This window comes from Plectropomus leopardus, chromosome 2 (genome assembly GCF_026936395.1).
Source record: "Plectropomus leopardus strain MGB_pleo_1.0 chromosome 2, ASM2693639v1, whole genome shotgun sequence".
NCBI lineage: Eukaryota > Metazoa > Chordata > Actinopteri > Perciformes > Serranidae > Plectropomus > Plectropomus leopardus.
Genome location: NC_142177.1, coordinates 27612466 through 27636367, shown reverse-complemented (window position 1 = coordinate 27636367; position 23902 = coordinate 27612466). Strand labels below are relative to the sequence as shown.

The following is a 23902-nucleotide window of genomic DNA, read 5'->3' as shown; positions in this document are numbered from 1 at the left end:
CAATCTTTCCACATACTTTCTGGAAACTGCAGAATTACCACCCCAGGTACAAGCTGACTATGACTACAAAACTTCTACCTTACAGCTCCTGTTGCAAAACATCACAAAGTATTAATCTATGCTATAATTAAATGAAAAAAATGTGTGCTATTGTTTGTTTTTGCGACTACATAACAGCCAAAATCTGCTTTTATTTTTCATGTATTTCTTTCATTAAACACCAGGTGGTGCAGTTGCACAGGAATCACTCTGACCGAGCTCTGCTGTGGCTCATGTCCAGTGGGGCTTACTGTGTAATACAAGTTGTAACTGTACAATCTGTGTCTTATGTAAACTGACTCTTGTAGTGTTTCAAGTTTTCTGTTTTTAATGACTCCAAACTCAAGGTGATGGGTGACACTTACGATCATCACAATCATCCACATCGATTTCTCCGTCCGTGTCCATGTCGTCAGGTTGGTTGGCGTTGCTGAAGGGAGCCGCTTTTGTTGCATGATGTGTGTCTCCATTGTGCAGCTCCTGCGGCGGCCTGGAAACGGCAGCAGGTCCCCTGCCAGGAGTGTGGCTATCCTTGGGATGGACTGGAGGGCCCAGGGGAGCTGGTGTCAGATTGGGAGCCGCCAACGTCTCGTGACTCTTTGAGTATGACCTGCGGCAATACAAGTCCATTTAATGTGTTACATTTGTTATAGGCTTGATTTAACAACTATCTCTTTAAAACTGGAGCTATCACAGCTTTCATGAGATGACTCACCTCTCCAACTCATTCTGAGTAGCTGGTTTCTCTTTTTCTGCTGCTTTAGGAGACCAGGGGCGGAAAGCGGAGGGCCTCTGTTTCAGTTGGGCCTGTTTCAGATCCTGGAACAACAAACTCAGTAAACTACCACTATAACATCGAATCAGCTGTGACAAACACGTTCAGAGGCCCCTCTTCATTTAAACAAGGACGGATGACAAGAGGTCATGCATAGGTGATAATGTGATGATTCATAAGGACAACAGCTTTTGCGTGACCCTTTTGACCTTAAGGGCAAATCTGGTTTCACACCAGCAACATGCACAAACAGCATACAAACCTTGTGTGCAGACTTGGACAGCGATTGTAGCCAGTCAGGTTTCCTGTCTTTGTCAGCTGATGGAGATTGTAATTTGTCAAATTTGGACCTCTTGGCTGCCACCGGGCTGGGAGACTGAGGAGAGAATAAACGTTTAATCATCGCGATCCTTGCAGAGATAAAGTGCAGATATTACATCATGAAGTACAGTGGATATTTCAGGAGCCCACAACTTCTAAAAATGCTAGTGTATGACTGTAAACGGCATTATTCATAAGTAGCTCACAGATTTGTCAAAACATGAAGTGCCTTTCTGCAGCCTCACAGTAAAAGAGCAGCAGGTCGCAGAAAAGAAGAGAATCAGGCAAAACAGAAAAGAAGTCACAGAGAGACGAGGGGGACAGAAGATGGGTCTGTGTAAGCGTTCAGTCTTTGAGCTTGGCATGTCTGCATGTTTGTGTGTGTGTGTGTGTGTGTGTGTGTGTGTGTGTGTGTGTGTGTGTGTGTGTGTGAGCAGGGCTTTGAGCTGAGCAGACACTCAAGCTGGTCTGGCTGGCAGCCAGTAGGGCTACATTGCTCCCTGCCAGGCAGAAGAGGCGCCATCAGGTGGAGCAGATCGACTGCCCGAACCACAGAAATATTGCAATATAGAAACAGAGGGAGACAGAGACGGAGACAAATTAAAGTAATTGCACTCAGATCTGACAGACGATTGAGTTGAAGTGTGCAGAGAGAGTTCAGGGAGGGCATGAAATGTTTGAGGGGAAGCTTAGATAACCCGGGCAAAGGAAGCATCTGCCTTGAGAAGTGCCACAAAATACAGAATCTCCAGAGCCCCTGATTGTATATATTGTATGTCTGCGTGTGCGGCAAGCTGCAGGACCATGTGTTGAGATAGCTAACCATCTCAGCCCCTCAGGTCTGCACTTGTCAGACAGAGGATATGTTTACCTAGGCAGACGCAGAGGCCAGCATAGACCTGCCTGCTACTCTCTTACTCACTACTATGACATTCTGCCTCCAGGAATGGCAAACACTCCCATCTCCTCGCCTGCGTGTGCGATTCAAGACAAATGATTACCCTGTCTACATTCAAAATCCTCAATGGAACCCACTCCTGCGGGGTTGCGTGTAGTTGTGAAACCTTAATCGCTGCTCCGCTGTAATCACCTCAAGATGGAAATTAATGACAAACCTCATTTAGCATTAAGCGAGAAGCCCGGCTGGTAATGAATCACGTCTCACGGCTTTCCTACACCAAGCCAGCCACTTGTGCGTGTGTGTGCGCACACAGTTATATCAGTGGGTGTCTCGACGCGTGGGGAAGTGGGAGGTTGCGGGCGTGCTATATGTGTGTGTGGGAGGGTATGAGTGTGTTGGTAAGAGTGTGTGTGTGTGTGTCTGGTACAGTGTGCTCAAGGGTGGAGGTGTTAGTCAGGTCTGCCACTGTGTGCCTGAGCTACAGATGCCAAAGTTGACTGCAGTGCTGAGACAAAATGAGTGGTTATGTTCGCAAAAAAGTCTATAAATCTACAGGAGTTTAAATAACCTTTCACATTAATTGTTTATCAAGCTAAAGTAACATATTTTCTCTGATAATGTGAGGATTTGTGAACCCACAAGCAGTATTAAGACATTGCCTGGGGCTCTGGGAAACTGTGATCAGCATTTTCACAATTTACTGGCATTTTATAGAATTAACTATAAAATGGCTACTTCCAGATCCTTCACATCTGCTGACCAATCACTGCTCTTAATGGATAAAAACACTTTGCCCCTCATTATTGTTATCTCCTTCCTTTATTGATATCTTAAAAACCTGACATCTCTTTTCATTAGCTTTTTTATAGCCATTATGATGACATTTTAAAAAATATATTTTAATGTTTCACTAGTTCTCTGTGAAATATGCCTATTGAGTATTTGTACTTTCATATATAACTTCTCATTTTCATTGTTATTTTTGTGTATTGATCTGACTGTATATGTGTTTTCTCTCTGTCAGCACTTTTCAGTGTGTTCTATGATTAATTAATTTAACTTGACTTAATGATTACTCAAAAAAATAAAAGTACTTATATACCAGTAACGCATAAGCTGCAACCCGCAGGGCTGAAAAATGAAGCCAACGCACGAGTGCTAAAAACTGCAGTTTCTCTAATCGCCACTAGAGGCTCCAAAACAAAAGGCGCCAGCCAAAATGCCAAACTCAAGGCTTCAAAATGGGAGTGCATAAACCACTGGATAACATCACAGTGGTCATGTTATTAGGCTGTTTTTTTTACAGTCTGTGGAAACACTTTAAACTGCCTCTTTAGCATTCATATTAACATTTTCAGAAATGGTTTATAACACACTATAATGTACAACTATAACTCCCCCTGTGGTCACCCACAGGAGGAGGCTGGTGTATAGATAATGATATGATAATGAATGACAATATAGTAAAATGCAGTTGTAATAATACATATAAAATATGTCTTTACATACTGTATTATAAAAAAAACTATTCATTAAATGTTTACATAATAAATGCCACATAAGGGGAGTTGAAGTAAAATTTTACCAACTAATGCACAACTTAAACCAAACTTTACTATACCACCTGTTATGTCTATTTTACCTCTTCATACTGGTTTTTGCCTCATGAGATGTACATGACTAGCTTGTCTGGACACTCCCCTCGCGTCTCCCTGACTCACAAATGTCTCTACCTGTCTAACCAGTAACCACGATACACACACAAACACACCCATTCTCTCTCTCACACTCTCTCTCTCTCTCTCTCTCTCTCACACACACACGCACACACACACACACACACACACACACACTGTTTGGTTTTGCTACTGTGTGTTAATTCTTCAGACCCAGACCTCCTGCTGACTGCATCCTGCTCTGTAACTGTGACTCGACCCCTCACCTGCCTGCCTGACTCAAGGCCGGTGGTTTTCTAAGAACTGCTGCCCTGGTGTAATCAGACTCTGTAATTACTGACATGACTGTTGTTTTCCCGACAAAAGGATGTCTGCCTGTCTGGTACTATTTCTACCCTGAGGTTTGCAGCTCCAGGAAGGCTGAGAGCGCTAGACATAATAGAGTCAGAAAACAGACACTCCCAGACACCACAAGGGACCTGCTGGCTAAATCTGACACTGACCTCACAGGAGAGCAGCCGCACGGGCTTAACTCACCACCACATCATAGACATAGCATGGCCACGGAGTCATAACACCCTCCTCGCACGTCCCACTGCCTAGCAGGCCCCACTAAGCCAGATGATAGGACATCCCTCTCTCACTCTACCTCTCTCGCTGGTTAGAGAGGGAGACTTCCTCTGAGGAGTTTGCTTTGGCCGAGTCCCCTGTGGGAACTGAGTCTTGAGTGGGAGGGGGGTGGGCCAGGGGAGCGGGACCACAGAGGAAGCACTGAGCTGAAGGAATGTATACTTGAAGGCCAAGTACAGCCTCTCCTTTAAGACTCCATTCAAGCATTGCCCTTTTCAACTCGCTATTGTATGATATTTCTTTGAGGCGCTGTAATGAGGGAGCGTTTCAAAGCAAACCTGTGGGCTAAACAGGGTCTAATAGCAGCTGGGCAAGAGTAGACATGCTTTATTTTTTAATTAGCGCTGTATAATAGCATGGTAATACAGGGATAAGCCCCAGCTATTTTCATGCTGGCATGGCAGATAATCGCAGGGAAACTCAGCACATCACATCGCAAACATATCAATGACTATTCTAAGAGCAGAGCGTTTGACCTGCTTGAAGAATAAATTGTCAATATTGTGCTAACTGGAGCGCGATGGGGATTGAACTGTTATTTCACTTGAACATGGAGCTAATCAACGATATTTGTTTATTGAACCCCTAATGTACAGCTGGGACCAGACCAGAGCTGCCAGTTGTTGGTATGCAGGATTAGTTAAACCAGATAGAGAACCTGAACTAGCTGAACGCCTGTTTCACAACCAAGCACCACAAAACATGTTGATAAAACATGTTTATTCATGTTACAAAAAAAGCATATTTTATCACAAACCTCTGAGGGCATCTAGCCATGCAGGCAGTTTTGTTTTAAATATTTTTCATCACAGTATAAAATTAGTTTCATTTGGGGTGCTCAAAGCAATAAAAATGAAATTTAAGGCATTTTTATAGTAACCAGGGTTACTTCACACTGTGCTGGAGTACAATTACCCTCTCCAGTCCCCCAGCCCTAAGCTTTCACATTAGTACTATTGTTCCGTACTTGAGTACACTTACGTCATCATGTATATGACATGAAACAAGCGCCAATAACAAGATGACAAGCCCATACAATGGAGTGGACCTTTATTCCTACTACTGTTTATATCTTAGAAGTAATGTCGAGAACGACCCTCCCGCTTGCCTTCCTGCTGAATCACCAATGGTCATGCAGTTCAGACGATGACACTGCATGTACTGTGCACATAAACAGATTTTGGGGGAGACTGACGGTGCTGAGAAATCCCTTTTCAACACTATTTGCTGACTGCATCTGTATTTGTAGAAACAGAACTGGACACAAGGTTTGAGGTGGGGCTAATTCATTCCCATAAGTTTCTCAGTGGCACAAGAAACTAGAAAAGTTCAATATACCATGTGTGAAAATACCCAGAACTACCACATTATTAGGCCCATAGAGCAAGTCCATTGGAAACGTTCACAAGATGAGTGGCTAGCTTCTGGTTTAGCCCTCTGCCGACATATATGAGGATAAAATGAAATGACAAGTTTGCCGTTCTTCTAATCGCTACAAATATTGTTAGACCAAAATTCAGATTCCTGTCGTTACAAACCAATTTTTTTATTGACAAAGTGAACAGGTACCAAACATCAACCTTAAAAGTACTTTTTTTATTTTGCACAATGGAAGAATATTACATACACTCAAAGGCATTGTATTTTACGTCTCCATCTGTTGGTGGGCGATGATGATAAGAGTATGCACAATATGATGCTAATTTCATTTCAAAAGAGACTTCATGATCACTAAATTTAGGAGATTAGGAGATAAGTGGATATATCAACATCAGTATTGGCAAAATGAGTTATCTTATATCCGCATATCTGATATACGCAAAAAAAATCAAATGTTATGCATGCCCGTGTTTTGATATAACTGATTGACGCAAACTGAACTGCACTCAAGACCACGTTTTTTAGTGGACTTGCGTATGGATCAACAAACCGAGCCTGGGTATGATACGCAGTGTTCAGTCTAATCAAAAAATTAACTTTGGGGTCAAGTGTACTTAACCTGTTCTTTGCAGAAAATGTGTCAAAATACTTTTATTAGAAAAAAATTCTTTGGGCAAAAGTAGTTTTAATTGCCATCAGAGACAAATGAGAAAAAGACCAATCAACATAGGAGATCTCACTCAATCCTCTGGCTGCTTTTTCTTTCCTTAACACACTTTTTTTCAGAAGATTGATATCACTTTTGGCTGTACAGTAAATATGAGACTACAACAAAAAACTGAAAGTGAAGGGAAACAGCAAACCTGAACAGGACCACCTGCACAAGACTCAACATGTCACTTGGTGAGCTTTGGAGGCGCTGGTAGTCAGACTTTGCTCTGCACAGAGCCAGGCTGGCTGTTTCCCCGTTTTCAGTCTGTATGCTGAGCTAAGTTAGGTGGCTGTAGCTTCATATGGATTGCAAAGATCTGAGAGTGGTGCCAAGTTTCTCATCTAACTATAAGCAAGAAAGCAAATCAGTCTATTTCCAAAATGTTGAGCTCTTCCTCTAATAACTACATGTTGACAGGTCTTATTTCAGCAGGCTAAACCAAAACCTCTGGCATCTGTTGTGGCACTAAAAAAACTCAAATGAAATTATCAAGAAACAAACATGGGGCAGCACTCATCTGGTGAGACCAAAATAGTTTCCCCAGCTGAACTTCCTCAGGCAACAGTCATACAATACCGACGCATGCTGCATGATAGCATGGCATTAAGAAAAGTGCACAGCAACAAGACACAACAGTTTCAGATTACGGCCTCTTTTCCCCTCCTAAACCCCTGAATGTAATCCCGAGATCGACATGTGCTTAGTGGGGCGCTGTCTCACTCAAGGGCACACCAACTGGCACGGCTCGCTCGGGTAACAGCCTTAGTTGGAAGTGAGAGAATACTAGTTTGAGTAATCTGATCCCTGTAGTTTGGTGCGGATGTTCACAGGGATGCCTCGAGCTCTCTATTCAACTCTCGCTGCATAAATTGTACGACAGTCTCTTGATTTATATAAAGCCCTGTGGTCACTCTGTAACAGCTGGGGGAAAATTATTGGTGTCTGCCCAGAATATCCCTGAAACTTCATCCGTACTCCACACAGATAGAGCACAAGCTCCCATTTCCCCTCGCTAAATCTTAGCTTAATTTATCAATTTCTTCTGTCTCCATTGTGTCCAGTTTGTTTATGTAGCTGAACTGAGCCATGACAGTAGGGACACACAAAGAGAGCTGCAGGGCTTGGCATAAGGTCGGCATTACAGCAAAGCTTATTGGATTGTCCTAATTGTCTTTGGGATTGAGACTTGATGAGGTCTGAGGCGGACACAGGACGAGCTGCTGCTCCAAAAGGTGGAAAATATCTCATCTGGTCCGCACAGCTTGACACAGTGTAGCTTAAAGGCAGAGGAACAGAGAGCTGTAGAAGAGTTGTGCGTGTGTCAAACATTCATGAAGTGAGCTGCGTGCGGAAAATTAATACTACAAAAGATCTAGAGACCCCAGAGGAACACTCTTCATATGTTTGCCATTTAACTACTGCCATTTCTGTCTACTCTTTATATACATCCACTGCATGCATGTCTGTCCTTGAAGAAGGGTCCCATCTCTGTTAGTCGTCCTGAGGTTTTTCTCTGTTTTTGTTCCAGGTCATTTTTTTTTTTTTTTTAGATTTTCCATAAGAAAATAATGTCGGCCTAAGGATATAGAGTTACCTCTGTTGTGTAGACTGTGTAGCCCTTTGAGGCAAATTTGTAATTTTGAGCTGTATAAATATACCTGGCTTGACTTGGCCTTAACATTGAGAAAATCTCCTCTTTATTGCATTTCTTTTGTCAATAATTGAGTTATTTAAGCTGACCTGGAAGAAGTATTCAGTTCCTTTACTTTAAGTGACTGAAAAGCAGCAAAATGTAAAAAAAAAAAAAAAAAGTATCATACTAGAAGTGCTCAATTCAGGTCAATGGTCTTCATAAGTGTTATACTATTTTATCTTTATATTATTATTGCATTAATGTGAAATTAGCATTTTGTTGTTGTATTTGGCTGAGGTGCAGCTCTTATCATCTGTATTATGTACACCGTTGAGTACTTAATATGTAGAAATACAACACAAGCTCATCATCTAATTCACAAGTAAAATCTGATTTTGTGTAGAAACTAGTGACTCTAGCTGTCAAATAAATGTAGCAAAGTAAAAACTACAGTATTCCACTATTTTAATTACAGTCCTGTAGATATATTAAGTGCATCAGATTTGTTTTACTCAAGTACCAGTACTTAAAGCGCTACTTTAAGTACAGTTCCTGAGTAAATGTGCCTGGTTAGACTACACAGCTAACTTTAATGATGTTCAAAATTATATAAAAAGTCAATGCACAGATGCGAAAAAATGCCAATTTGCATCGGTTGAGGGAAATGATGCAGATGACGCAACATAAAGGATACGGATATGTGAAATTGCACAACTTGAACATTTTCAATTTGCGCAAGAAATCTGCATGATGCTGTGACGCAAAAGCAGATGAGCGTTAAAATGTTGAGACTCTCCTGACATTACCGAGAACATAAAATGAAGGACAAACTTAGTGTTGCTGTCTGTGGGGCGCCGGACCATACACGGTAAGTTCTGAAAATATAAATTTTTGAATTGTGCATTTTGAGTTGCTTCTTAGCAAAAAGCTCTGAGTAATTAAAGTTGGTCTTTATTGTGGAAAGTAAACAACCAAAGAATTAAAGTGCTAATATGCTGCCATGAAAGTATGAACCGTAAAGAGTGTTGCAGTCTTGATTGTGCACAGAGCATCCGTGTTATCTGTGTTCACATCACACTTTTTAAGCTATCATGCTACTTCACACGTAAGCCACCTTCCCAGATCAGTTAGCACAATTCTTAGCATAGCTGTTATGGGTGAATATTAGCCAGCTGCAAAATACTCTCCAAAAACACTCCAGAGGCTGTATTAGCACAAGTAATGTGACGCAAATATGCTTTGCATAATTCTAAAATAAGTGAAAAATCTGCCGGAGTATAATATCTTTTTTCAATGCGTTTAATACAAGTTGATTTATTTACCATCTAAAATATAGAAATGATGTATAATATACTTGTATTCAATAACATTACATTGTATAAAACTTCTGCAGTGAAGACACACTGTACATTAAATATTTTGTGTTTGCTTCACTTCACTCAATGCAATCGTGCAACACATCCAACTGTGAATTCAAATTATAAGACACGCTAAACTCTCTTTAATCCTTTGATGACACGTTTCATTTCTACTTTCTGTGTCACAAAAAAAAACCTGTTCCTTGATTGAAGCGAATTCCCTGAAAAGATCAACTCGCTGGTGAGAGCAAACAAAGAGAAAGATTACTGTACTGCTGCACGGCCAGAAATGAATTCCAATTCAGGCCCAAACATGGCAACCATAACAACATAGACATGCCCGCCCGCCTTTCTTACAGTATGTTGACAGTGGTGTCCAAATCACTCTCTCTGTCTCTCTCCGGGGATGACCTCACGGCACAAAGGGCTCCTAAGTCATTTCAACAGACACGGAAACCCAAGACTAAAAGACACGAAACAGATATCACCACAGATTATACAATATTAGCATGAGCATGTTTGGTATGGTTGTGAGGCAAAGTTATCTTAGGAAATGAAACGTGCTCTCTAACTGGTGTATTTATAGACGCACATAGCGCCAAATTCAGCAGATAGTTGTCTGAGCCCCCTCCTGCTGTACTGTTGGAGTGAGAGAATTAAACATCAGACCACATGATGTGAGGGAAGACACAAGGCTGTGTCTGCAAACCAATAAAGGCACGCACGCACACATGCACATGCACACGCACGCACGCACGCACGCACGCACGCACACACACACACACACACACACACACACACACACACACACACACACACACACACACACACACACACACACACACACAATGCCTTTATGCTTGTGTTCACATTTAGCACACTTATAATGTAGGAGCAGCTGCAGCGCTAACCAGGAGGCCGGAGGGGATGAAGGTTAACGAGAAAGACAGAGAAAGAGCAAAGACAGACTCGTGGTGACCTACGTTTATGGAATTTAATTTAGTGCTCCTGAAGGCTAAACTCAATTCTTACTTGAAAAGTATTCAAGCAACTTTCAAGAACATCATGAATAAAAGAAGAAAGCACTTCTGTGAATTCGTGAGGAAATTAGATTCAAAAGCCAATTATCACTTTGGTTTTGGTTGATTCTGGGTTCAAAACATCTCACTGATGTGGCTCCAAGCCAAACAAATGAAATATTTAGTCATGCAAATATTACTGTTATTCCTTTTTCCCCCCTCGTCTTTGCATCCTTTATTCAGCGGTGATTAAAGACAGAGCTCCGTAGGTAGTTTCAGCTGCAGCATAACTGAAATACACACCAGTCATTCAGATCTGTGTACTTTTGAATTGAATTAAAGGAAAGCTGTGAGAAAGTCTTTGTCGGTTTGACTAAAATGCTTTCCAGGTAGGCATGTGCAAGACACTTCCCACATCCAAAATAGAGAAATTCTCAATGCAAAATGCCAGCTGTTTTCAGCATGTTGCAAAATTAACAAACCAATCAATACTTCTATAATCTCATGAAGTATCACGCAGCGGTGTTGCAGAATATTTGCCAACATTTCTGCCTCTGCCTCCTGACTTTCATACATGTGTGCGTGCCTTCACAGAACTTGATCTCTGTTGTGCAGCAGTGCCAACGCCATCTTTGCCATGCAAGCTTAATCCCTTGGCATTACACTGACACTCATTGGACTCTCTGCTGCCAACGCCTCTCCTTGCATTAAAATGATACAGAACTCACCTTTATTTGAAGCTTTTCATTTAGGACATTATTATTATTCATACAGTTTAAATGCTTTATCATCCAAGGTACCTGGCTTCTGCACAAACTCTTATCTACATATATTGGACACCATTGCTGGTTTATTTGTGGTTATAGAGGAACAAGAAATGATTCTGTGTAAAATGCTCAGTTTGCTTTGGATAGAGTAAGAACGATATCTGAGAAAGAGATATTTAATTTGTATAATAATTCTTGGGAGGTACAGGAAGGATTTCTAATAAATAGGCCTATTTGAATAGTAAAGAAATTTCTATTTTTTTGCAAAACCACACTTTGTCCTGCAACCATTATTTTCTCTGCAGATTCGTCCACATTTATGTGACCGCAGTTTAATTTCAACAACAGGAATTTGTTTATTTCTTCTACAGGAAGTGAAACAAACTGAGTTTCCAAATGCAACAAGGACAACATATCTGTTGTATTAAAATACTTTCAAGAGATTGTGTGTAACACATTCATAAAATTGGGGGACGTGAAAGACTAAAATAAAATAATCTAAGTTGTGGCAGCAGAGGCTGAGATATCCTTATTTTAAGGTGATCGTAAGCAGCAGGCTTCAAAACTAAATCCAACATTTCCCATAATGTAATTCAATGGGAACTTTCATTGTCCATAAACTCCATCGCCCCCGCTTTATGATGCAGGTTTTCTGTCAAGTATTGAAGTCTCATCTTCAGGGTTACTTTGTCAGACTTAGGAAAGTTCCTCCAGAGCCACAGAAGACACTTGACAACTGTTTTCTCAGGCTGGCAAAATACCCTCTACTTCAGAAAAAAGTTTCATAAAAAAGGACTTTATGTCTGAACACAAGAGAGCAAAGTGTTGAAGTTTGTGGGTTTCTGGTGGCAGAGTAATGAAAGAGGCGGGTGAAAATCTGTGGTTTCTCGCTGATAAAAACAAACTCTGTCCCGTCTGAGACAGTTGGGCGTGTTAACAAACCATCCTCTCATCAGAGGCCTGATGTCTCCAGACTGGAAACCTTGGTTTGTCACTGATAAGCACATCTCCCTGCCTGCACGCAGGGGAGCGCGCGCCGCCACCGCTGCCGCCGCCGCCGTTCTCGCCATTAGCACGCTCCCCCCTCTGCTCTACAACAAGACAGCAAGTCCAGTGTCTGACTGGCTGGGTTTTAATCCTGCAGATTAATACTAATGCCACGGCAAAGAAGGCAGAAAGACGATTAAAATGTCACTGGATAACCTCTCCACAACCCAAACAGTAACAGCTCCAAATACACAGACCATTATATCACTCGCAGTACCTGGTACTGCACGACTCCTCTGCACCTCCCTCACAGGGCAGAGACGGCGAAGGAGTCAGGACAGCAGGAAGCCTGGGAGACCGACAGAAGGGAGGGAGAGCAACTGCGTGAGGACTGTTAGTCTGGACTCAGCCAGGGTCTAGACCTCCAGAGTCTGAGAGACTAACGGGCCAGATGGACAGTCAGATCTCCATGTTAACAGCTGAGTACAGGGGATAAAACAGAAACTTTTGTCTCTAATGACACCCAAGAACTCAGAAACAGTAGCACTTTATTTCAGTGACTAATCTACTAATCTTGTGATACTTGACTTTTCCTTACTGGTTTTTGATTTTTGTTTTTTTTTTAAATAAATGTGAGAAAATTAATTTTCCATAAACACATGTGATTCTCACAGGGGGTTTATCTGACAATCATTTTGCTGTCTTCTCATTCTATTTTCTAATTAGACTACAGTTTTTACTGTTTAAGTATTTTTGTGAATTTTTAGTGTATTTGTTTTGTATTTTGTTTTTCTTTTCACATTAATACATACATAATACATCTGCAGCTATGCATGTGCAACTGGTGAGATTACAGGTACACCAATTAACTGTACAATAGGGAAGGGGAAAGAAATCGATACAGCATATTACTATGACATTTTGTGTTGGAATATTGTAACAATACTCAAGTGTAGATCTTTTTACGATATAAGTTATTAACAAAGCAACTACAAATTCAGCTTTTGGCAGCTGACTAGAATAATAAAATCAGTTGCTTTTTAAGTCCGTACATTTTGTTGCAATAAAAATGATTTCAGTGAGAAACTTTCTTGTGAAAAATGTATCTTCAAATCTTGACAATTTTTTCCTTACAGGACATAATTTACAGTTGACAATATATCTCAATAAATGCTACTGCAATTCTCAGCTAGTCACAAGACATTAAAAAAACTCCAATAATATTGTAACGTGACTTAGGTATTGTGATAATATCATATCATGGGTGATGGTATCTGGTTCTGATTAGTGTCACCAGTGCAAAATGGCAGCAGACGGAGTATTTTGGCTTCACTTTTGTATAGTAGGAGGAAGTGGAGACACTGTTCATCCTTATATATGTGATAGGGTATGACTTTTACTTGATTACTTGTAGGCTATAAATGAAAAGGGTATATAGTATATATTGATTTTGTATGTTTTTATTTAAAATGTATCTTGTATTTTTGTCCTGATCTTGTCTCATTTTATTTTTTCAATGACTTTTCTTTTGCGTCTGACTCTTAAGCTGCTGCAACGTAATATTTTCCGGGTGGGATTAATAAGGTCTCATCTATTCTTTTCATTATTGATTCAGTGTGGATCACACTTGCTTGTTTAGTCATAGCAATAGTCCAGAACCCAAAAATAAAATCAGTTTACTATCAAACAACACAGAGAAAAGCAGCAATATAGAAGCTGGAAGTAGTAAACTTTTGCTTGAATAAATAGCAATTAATCAACTATTAAAATAGCTGCATATATTTTTTCTAATTGTTTCCACTCCTAACTAGTCCCCCTTTTCGTTTCTAGGTCAGGAGCATATATTGCAGACTAAATATATACCATACTTTGAGCAAACCACGTGCTTTAAATAATTTAATCTGAGCGACAATAACCATCAGCACAGTAACACACAGCTAATTTAACTGTGCCACATGACCACGTGCCCCCCCCCCCCGAGCAGCCAGCGTAGAGGAGGGCAGGTGGCAGGTTTATTTGGAAAGATGAAAATGGGATGAATACCAAAGGTTAAGAGGTGTGAGGGGACAGGGTGAGGGCAGAGGGGGATTTAGGGGAGGAGGTCATAAAAGCTGTGAGAGGCTGAGGTGAAGTTAGGGTCACTGCTCACTCAGGGTCCCATGTGATGTCATTTCACCAACACAGTATATGTCCTGAGAACTGCTCGGGAGCTAATTGGTTGAACCGGGGTAATAAATCCTGTTGAAATTTATAGATACCATTCTAGTCGTTCTGTTGAAATGCTGCCTTCCTGGTCACCAGGTTAGAAAACCGAATCTCTGCCCCACCGCCGTTGTTTCTAAGACCATTCAGACAATGAAATACTATTGAAGTTAATGCTGCAGACAGCTAATTTGTCTTTTTAAAGCCATTCTTTTTGTTTAATTAGCTTTGAACTTCAAATTTAGCTCATAAGCTTGAAAGCCTGGGATCATAGCTTTTTATACTGCGCTGCTACATTGAAGGTATTTTTCTAATGCTAGAAAGCACAACCACAGAGCTGCGCTGTTTGAAAAGAGCTAATGGGTCCATTCAGATAGTCAGGAAACAGTACGAATAAAAGACCTTATATTAAAGAGCAATAGGGAGCCTTGACGTAACTGAAGAGGATTACAGCTCTAGGAAACAGGGAAAAAAAAAGAAAGAAAACCAGTGAGTTTTACAAGTGTTAGACCAGTTAACTGTCATTTCAAAACTTCACCAGCAGTTTCTGCCTCTGAAAATGTTCCCCTCTCGGAGTCAAATGTAGGAGGGCCTCACAGTGCAAGTATGTGTATACAGTAATATTTGACAGAGATCAAATAGCATTTCACTTGTTTCCACTTGTTCAAGGAATTGTCTGTAAGGGAAATAGGGGATAAAACACCCACAACATCCGTTCCTAAGATCACACATTCCATCCTTAAACACTGGTTTTGTTTCCCTCCTCCATTCATAGGAAAACATATCTGCTTACAGAAGTAAATAGGTGAGAGGGCCCGGGCCTCGCAGCTTCCATAAAATGAATACGAGCGCTCTAAAATGGAGGGCTGAGAGGGGCGGGTGGTGGACCGCAGCACCTCATGAATTCTGCAATTTGCCGTCTGTTTCTTGACTCTGAAAAATTCTTGGAAATGTCTTTTCCTGGATGATTTTATTGCACAAGAGCCTGTGTTTTTCTCCATGGCAACCGCATAACAGTAGAGCCCAACTAAGCTCTGACTCAACAAACAGAACTCCACAAAATACCCATTTCAGCGCCAGGGTTTTCCCCCCTCGCCCAGCTTTCCTGCAGCCCGAGACGGCTTTAAAACACAGGCCGAATGATCACACTGACCGTGAATGAAGACACATGCTGGGATTAATCAGGGCACATATGTGACATGCTGCAGAAGATATGTGCAGGAGGACGGGCTCGCGGGCTCCTGGCGAGCCTCAGGTGCTGCATGGGTTTGAGGCTTTTTGTCGTGAGCCAGAGCCATGACGCGTTCAGTACAGTAGGACGGGCGGCAGCTGGGTACTGTTAACCTGCGGGAGTCTCGCTTTAAGCAACAGCAGGTTCAGAACAAATACACCGGACAGAGCGTTACATAAAAGTCTGTCTCTCTCTTGGTGGGCTGAGCTGGAAGGACGCAGGCGCTTTATGCTGCTAATGTAGCCGCTAACGGGGAAGGCAGGCGAGGGATTAGTGCTGCAGGCAGGCACAGGCCTGAGAGGAGGGCACGATGTGTGTCACTGTGTAATCTCTGTGGCCTTTCCCTGCAAATCTCTGAGACCTGCAGGTTGGACACTGACAAGATAACCTATGAGGGACTAATCACACAGTAAGAAACTAGCATGTGTTGCAACTATGAAGAAGCTGTCAGTTAGAAGTTAGCTGATAACTTTATTATATTCATGCTTTAAGAAGTCTTTTTTTCATTCATGGCCTTCATTGACTGCAAAGACAAAGTTGTTTAAAGGAGACTGAAGGAGTCGTCGTCCTCCCACCACCTGTCCTTGAATCATACTCATCACTTAACACGCCAGGAGAGGATTTAGTTTGCTGCTTTCTCATTGGTGAACCGCCACCCTTCTTGTCTTGACTAGTTAAGGCCATTCCTAAGAAAACAGGACATGTCGGCTAAACTGTAACTTAAGACAACAGAGAGCTAGGCCGCAGTTTCAGCTGCTGTCGAGCAGCTGTAAGGCTGTTAGCGTGTGCGGTTGCTCTCAGTCTTTCAGAGGCTTCACCCTTGCAAAAACACAGAATCAAACAAAATTATCCTTTATTTGTTGCATATAAGGTCATTGCAAAGGGGCATGGGAGGCTGCCAACTTTTCTCTTTGCCTCTCCCGTACTCCCCGTCTACCTCGTAGTGAGCACAGAGGAGTATGCCGCAGGGAGGGGAGGCCCTACACAGGAACTCAATAATAACTTTCAGCAGTCTAGCCAGGAGGCTGGAAGCCCAGACTGCGGCTGTTCCCTCCTGTCCTCGTTCCTCCCTCCGCACAGCCCCACGCTCCTCCCTTCATCCCCCTCCTCCTGCTGGCCTGTGTCTGCTCCACAGGACTGATGCATTCTGCAGACAGGCCAGCGCTCTTAAAGAGACACAGGCCACATTTTTATCCCCTGAATCACTGCAGTGGACAGAACCACTAAAGCAAGAGCAGAGTCCTTCATTTCCAGCCCCTCCATCAAGGGCCTGGGCTTTATTTCACTCCTTTTTCTTAAAGCTCGAGACTCTGACATGACGCAAAATGTGAGTGAATAAACAGGCCAAAGTATGTTGAGAGGCTCTCAGTGAATCTCCGGCTGGATTCTTTCACTGAGGCTGCCTTTGAAGGTGTCTTTGATTCTTTCTTCAAAGTTTGTCAAGTGCAATCAATGTGCTTGGCAACAGAGGTATATTAATACTATTTTCATGATAATTTTTGGAGACACTCCAAAATAAACCGAATAAATCGGGCTGAAATGACACTGACACCACTGAGAGCACCTATTCCCCTCTGACGTGACACCAGATTACACTGTGGTGACCACCTCTGAGGGAAGCACGGAATCTGGGACTCCAATTTTTTTTCCAATTATCCAATTGTAATTTTGGATAATCTCATGTCTTAACGCCTTAAATTAAATCTTGTTTTGTCTAATCCTCGAAAATATTCCCGGCCAAATTCACAAAGAATGGACTGAAGTCACTGATATCACCATAAGCTGCACATAAGTTGCAAACGCTGCCCCGTCTCAAGGTTCAATTCACAAAAAATAATGCACATGTTACAGCAAGAGTGCAATTTGCCCTTTTTAATGTCTAATCACAATTATCCAAGAGGCGAAGAATAAATATTCCCTTTGCACCAAGACCACAGCAGGCAGAACGCTGAAAGAGAGAAAAAGAAAACTGAAATTTTCAAACCGTGAGCTACAGTGCCTGACCGATTAGGGGGAAATGCAGGACTGGCATGATGATGATACCTTTGCCTACAATCATTGCTGCTGTGATCACTGGAGAGTATGGGTGTGATCAAACGGTAAACCTCTGCAGCTACAAACTGCCAAAAATTGCAGTTGCTCTAATGGCCACTTGAGGTTGGTTCCAAAAAACCAAGACGGCGACAGCTAAAATGTCAAACTCGAGGCTTCAAAACCGAGAGTCCACAAAGAAATGGGTGATGTCAGGGTAGCTTTGTCTACTATTTTATACAAATGACGGGTGTGACACCTTTTATAAACCCCCTTCAGTTAAAGCACACTATCGGAAGACGCTAATAATTTAACTGAAAGTGAATGAGGCTTTTCTTGCTGATCTTTGTGAGCTGGATGAATTTTGCAGCAAATCACATTTGCAAAGACAGTAACCCATTTTGCACCAGATGTATTTAAATTTGTGCAAATAGCAAAAGAGCCCCCCAACAGAATTGTCTTATTTGTGCAAGTTTACTAGCTGCAATTTGTTCCACGATTCTTTTGTGAATTCGCCCCTCAGTTCATTTCAATGTTAGACAAGGAAAAGCAGCAAATTCTTGCAATTTAGAACCATGAAGCATCTCTGCTTGAAAGATGACCAGAAAGATAAATCAATTCTTGAAGTCGAACCCTCTATTAAGTGACTATCTGAATAATTGACCAATATTTGCAGCTCTAATAGATACACAAGCACATCTTGTTGGGTTTGTTTGTATCAGTTAACCTACAATAAAAAGATAAAATTATGTCCTCCGAGTAAAAAACATGTTGCTGATGCATTTTTCTTACACAGCGAGGGGAGAAAACATCCCACAACATGAATCAGAACTTCACTATGTTACCAATTTTTTGGTCTTAATGAGTGAAAATGCCTACCTTACACTTTCAGTTCCCCCTATTTTATGAGTCGAGCTGAGCATGAGCCGCCTAAATGGCGTGTGACTGAGCAGAGCCATGTTGAGCTCTATACCACAGCAAGGAAACGATTAAAAATTTATTAGAGTTGAGTGACACAGAAACCTACAAGGGCGTGCCTGCCAAACACGCTCTCATTCTTTTGCTGTCAGCACTTTTCGTCTCTTCATATACAAACTGTGCAAAGCAGCAGAGGGTCTAAAAACCCAACCGCGGACCAGTGAGAGAAAGAGGTCAATATAACTCATTTATATAGCTGACACATTGGCTTCTTATCTTAATTTTTTCATTACACAATGGATATATATTCACAGGAGTGATAAAGTGGGAAAAACAGAGCTCCATAATGTTGTATTGCCTAAATTTCTTTAAGGGGCTAAAGGGTTAACACATCTCAGCTGCAGCATAACAAAAGATGAAATCTCTATGGGAGGTATCAGTGCCAGAGTCAGCAAAGCAGCACAGTCCTCTGCAATGATAACCCCATTCTGGAAAACCTATAAGGCTGAGCATCCAGCTTCAGATGGACCAGACAGCTCCAGCTCAGGCTCTTAAAACTGGGAAAGAAATCTTCCACCAGAACATAACTGAGACTCTCAGGAGTGTCTTCATCGCAGAAGTCGCCACGAGAATCACGCTGGCCCCTAACTCTGGTATTTTCATGGCTTGACAATGCTGTTATTCCCACTCAAGTCGGATGAGCACACAAAGGAGAGCCTCCACCTGACTGTAAGGCTGTCTCTGGACAAAAAGAGAGAGCCCGGGTTCTGTAGTCGTACAAAACAACTTACTGTTCGTTACTCTGTGGTGTGCGGGGTGCTTTGAGAGGGTGACGCATACCCAAACAACACCAAGCCATTGAATCACCAGTGTTTACGCAGCCACATAATTCTGCACCATCTGTAGGACTCGGATCTGATCTTCAGCATAGCATAACAAGCTGACGGCAATGCAACAACAAGGGGACACACTCTTCTGAAACACTTTTAAAACATGAGCCAGCTCATTAAATCAAAACAAAGATCTCTCGCCCAGAATATATCTTTATTTGCGGCAGTGACAACAGCTTCACGGTGACGTCCTCTCCTTTGCCCTCGAACTCTGAACCAACCGTCACCTCCTTCACCTTACGAGGCAGATGCAGGATGAAAAAAAAAAGGCAATGAACTTCTGACCTGTCATTCAGACTGCAGAGGAAGCTTTGCAGCTCGGGGGCAACCAGAGTCCACCATCCACTCTGTCTCTCCTCCCTTCAATGTCTCACCCTGCCATCCCATAAACCCCCACTAAAAACCTCCTGCTCCCCCTTTTATGGCTGCCAGATGGTGGGGAGGCCTCCGTGCCTCTGGACTTGCCTCTCCAGTCTAGTAAAACCAGTTGACCTCAGCAACATAAAAACTGCTATTTATGAAAAGGCTTGGAACAAAACACACAAACATCCTGCCACTGAAACAATCAAACGCCATCTCATCTCCCAAAGAGCCCTTTTACAAGATGAGAGCAGGACAGCAGAGACACCAATGTACCCCTGCTCTGGGGAGGTGGTGGTGGTGAGGTCCAGATGTAGCGACTACACCCAGGTACATTTTTTTTTCGTCTTCTGTGTGAAGGGTTTTTTATTTGCGTGCCTTGGGTGTGAGCGCAGGACTTTGGCAGCGTCTAAATTTCTCCCTGAGAAACGGAGAAGCAAAACAAACAGAGCCGTCTGCATTCAGGTCGAAGCTGAACCGCAGAACCACAGTCTGGCCTGCGGTTCACAACATTCTGTTCCAGCACTGACTTCACCTAAAACAAACACTCTCAAGACCCGTCCACCTCAGCCAGAGGGAGAGGAATCTGAGAAAAAGTTTAGATTTGAACTCCATTAACAAATCCCCTTTCTCACACTACTTCTTCTGCTGCTTCTCTGACCGATGTTTCCACCAAGCGCTGGGCAAATGTTTTCACTCACTTGTCACTTGTGTAGGAGTTGTGGCCTTTGACGGCACGCTCGGACCGAGTCCAAGGTTTGTGAGCGTGCAGAGTTGGGTGGGAAAGAGGGTTAAAAGGCCACAGATCGCCTTGTTATAAAAGAGCAGGCTAATCAATGGCCTCCTTTTACTGCAAATCAATTTAAGTGATTATCTGCTCTTCCAATAACAACTTTCTCCCCGTCTGCTCACCTCAGATGCCCCTCCTTTTTGCTTCTTCCTTTATTTGTTCTACCAGTTGGAATCTACCATTTATGTCCTGCAATTCAACCTGACCTCCAGGCAACCCCTGGCGTGGCTGCCTAAGCCATTAAGGTAGCTGTGACTGTGGGTTATTAGTGTGATAAAAGTTTACTGTCCCTCCAGTCACTCTGCACGGCTGCTGTTTAACGCCCCCGGGGAGCAAGTCTATGGGACCTTTCACGCAGCAGATTGGCCATGAGGGCATTTGGTCAGTAGGCCAGCACACGGGAGTGTAATCTTTAATTTCAGACAGGCGACACCAGCGGCCAGGACAACAAACAGAATACAAGAAGCAGGGAGCGAAACCAGCCTACATCCAAGTCAGGAGGATGAATCAAAGTAGAGCATCCCCTGTGCGTTGGCTTTGTGGAAATATGTAGACAAGAGGGCTTAGGGGGGTGGTGGTTGTCTGTGCTGTGTTTTTTCCTGTGCGGCAGAAGTTGTGGGCAGCCGAGCTAACTGCAGCCTCAGCACTTCTCTCCATATTCTCCAGTTTCAAGCCAAGGGAGAGAACAAAGGCAGAGAGCTAAGCTGCTGCAGAGGTAATGAGGACAGAGGCATGCAGCACAGGAGTGTGTGCCCTCAATAACGAGTGCTGCTGCAGTCTATGATGGAGTCCTGTTGGACAGCAGAAATAAAAATCCATGCAGCTGCTGCTAGCAGCCACACTGCCTGTAGTCTGCCCACAGACAGCAGTAACTGACTGACTGCAGCCCACCCCTTTTTACACTGCAGCTCTGTCTACCACAAAATGGAAACCACAGTGTGAGTGGAATTTGCTTGGAGACACATTGAGATCCATGAGGAGAGACAGTAAAACTGTTTATTCCATTGAGATACTTTGGCAATAAATTATCTAAGAGTGGCAAAAATGTTTTAAACTGTTGCAAACAGAACACTGCTTTCATTACATGAAAAAAAAAAAAGATGACGGCTTGTAAGAAATGTTACCATAAAAAGTAGTCAATGTGACAGAACAATTAATTCATACAAAGCTGATTCTAATAATGCACCGTCAAGAAATCAACCAAAACGTGTCAGATGGCAGCGCTGAGTTTTCACAAATGACACAAGCTCAGATTCCTGAGAATGACAAACACTGCGAGCTGTGGTGTGAAGTATTTGAAGAAGAATGGCGCAGCGGGGCACAGAACTGAGGAAATCCACATTATTGCTAAAGGAGAATCCCAATTAAACTTGAGGACACACCCTTTATCCACAGTGTCTGCCAAAGTCTCCCCAGCTCACCAGTTGGAATCAATAATGTTATTAAGAGGGAAAAAGCGAGCGGAGGGAGGAATTTTACAGCAAAAATAAAACTTGGAACGGAGGTAGAAAAACTCCAAAAAGGACGGACATGTCTTTCCGGAGTTGGTATTCATTATACACTTAATATCCTTCTGTAAGCACGAACAATGCCTGGTCGTTTTTTTGCAGTTTCAAAGCACCACAGATGACATGCTCAGCTCCATTTCACTGCAGGAAAAACATGTCAACATCCAACATGTTTAAAAAAGTAACTAATTATAGTAGTTACATATCTAACGGGTATATATAAGTAACATTATTTACCCAAAATGTCTTTAATTTTGAAGTCGGAGGCATTCCACAGAGAGGCTGTTTTGGCAGCTATTGGCTGTAAAGCTGTGTCAGTGCTGGTCCATGCCAGCCCCACCCCATTAAGGCCGAACCCTGCACATCATGTGTTTCCACTTTACCGATAGGGTGGAAATGACCTCAACGCAGTAAAAGATGACAGGGGTGCTAGCGCTGTTCACCAGATGTGAGCAGAAAAAGAGAGAGAAAGAGGAGGAGGAGGAGGAAGGGGAGAGAAAACCATTCGCCTGAAGAATTTACTGCAAACCCCCGAGGAGCCCTGTGATTGAGGGTTCAAGTCGAGCTCCAGAGGTTCCTGGTGTATCTCAGCGGCACTCGGGGAGCACATACCCTCCGAGCCGGGGCCAGACACAGAACTGCACGCACATACACACAAGCATGCGGCCGTTCATGTATGCATACATTCCCAAAAAAAACCCACTGTCATTCCACTGCACCTGCTAGCAACACAAAAGCCACTTCCTCCCACTGTGTCCGGCCAAGCCCCTTTATCCCATTTAGTACAGCCTGCACCACAACAAAGGCAGAGAAATTAGGGAGCTGCGTTGATGATAGGGCGACTAATCTCTTTGGAGGGACTCATTATATTAGCAGCCTGTACAGTTCGGCAGCTGAAAGGGGTGAATTAAATATGGACATGCAGAGATGGGCGTCTTTGTGAAGATGAGTGCACCAACAATGTGCTGCGATTACCGCTGGAATAATTCATACATTCCATATGGGACAGATGCCTCGACCAGACTATCATCTTCGCATTTGGTTTAACACATTCAGTTGATGACAAGGTCAGAAGTGCATTGATTATCTCCAAAGTATCTGCTTGCTTTGTGTCACAGCCGTCTTTTTTAGTTCAAAACTGCAATCTTATTATTTTTTCTAAGTCTCTCTTCATGAGTACACAATCATAAAAAGTCACATGACCTTGCCCTTAAACACATACTCCTGTGCTGTAGCTTAAGACTGCTGGGGCCAAAAGGAGAGGTGATTACTTAGTTTTTGATGATAATCTCAAAAGCAGCTTTTTTAAAGATGATGGGTGTACTACCTCTTCTCTTGACACCGGCCATACTCTGCTTAAGACACAGGGCTTATAATAGTTCCCTCATTATAGGCTTATGGGTTGGCCTGCTCTATTTCAGGCCATGGCTGTCTGTGTCTGCGCTCGCTGACTGGCTGGAAATAAAGCCAGACGCTTGTCAACGCCACAAGCACAAGGGAGGCAGGCGGCCCTGCTGGGCAGCCGGCACAGCGAGCACAGTGCGGGGGCAACCCTGCAACTACTAGACACCTGCAAAAAAAGGGGAGTGAAGGGAGGGGGTGAGGGAAGAGGTGTCCTCAGCATGTGAGCAACTGTGGCCCATCTGTACGCCTGTCTTTATAATTGTAGAACCTGCTGAACTGATGCAGAAAGAAAGAAAGTGAGAGCAAGATGGGGCAGACAATTAATGAGAGAAAAGGGGATGCGTTCTAAGAGATACATTAAATGATGTAA

The 23902-nt window shown here is 42.7% G+C and overlaps 1 protein-coding gene across 1 annotated transcript in view; it reads right to left on the bottom strand.

The window, feature by feature from the left end:
* skib (SKI proto-oncogene b) overlaps positions 1–23902 on the bottom strand; it is a 38448-nt gene that overhangs the window by 3138 nt on the left and 11408 nt on the right. Inside the window, exons 2-4 of the mRNA XM_042508276.2 lie at positions 1077–1190; positions 755–858; positions 405–649 (exon numbers count right to left, since the gene is read on the bottom strand). Coding sequence (XP_042364210.1) covers positions 405–649; positions 755–858; positions 1077–1190 — 463 coding nt within the window. The remainder of the gene's footprint in view (positions 1–404; positions 650–754; positions 859–1076; positions 1191–23902) is intronic.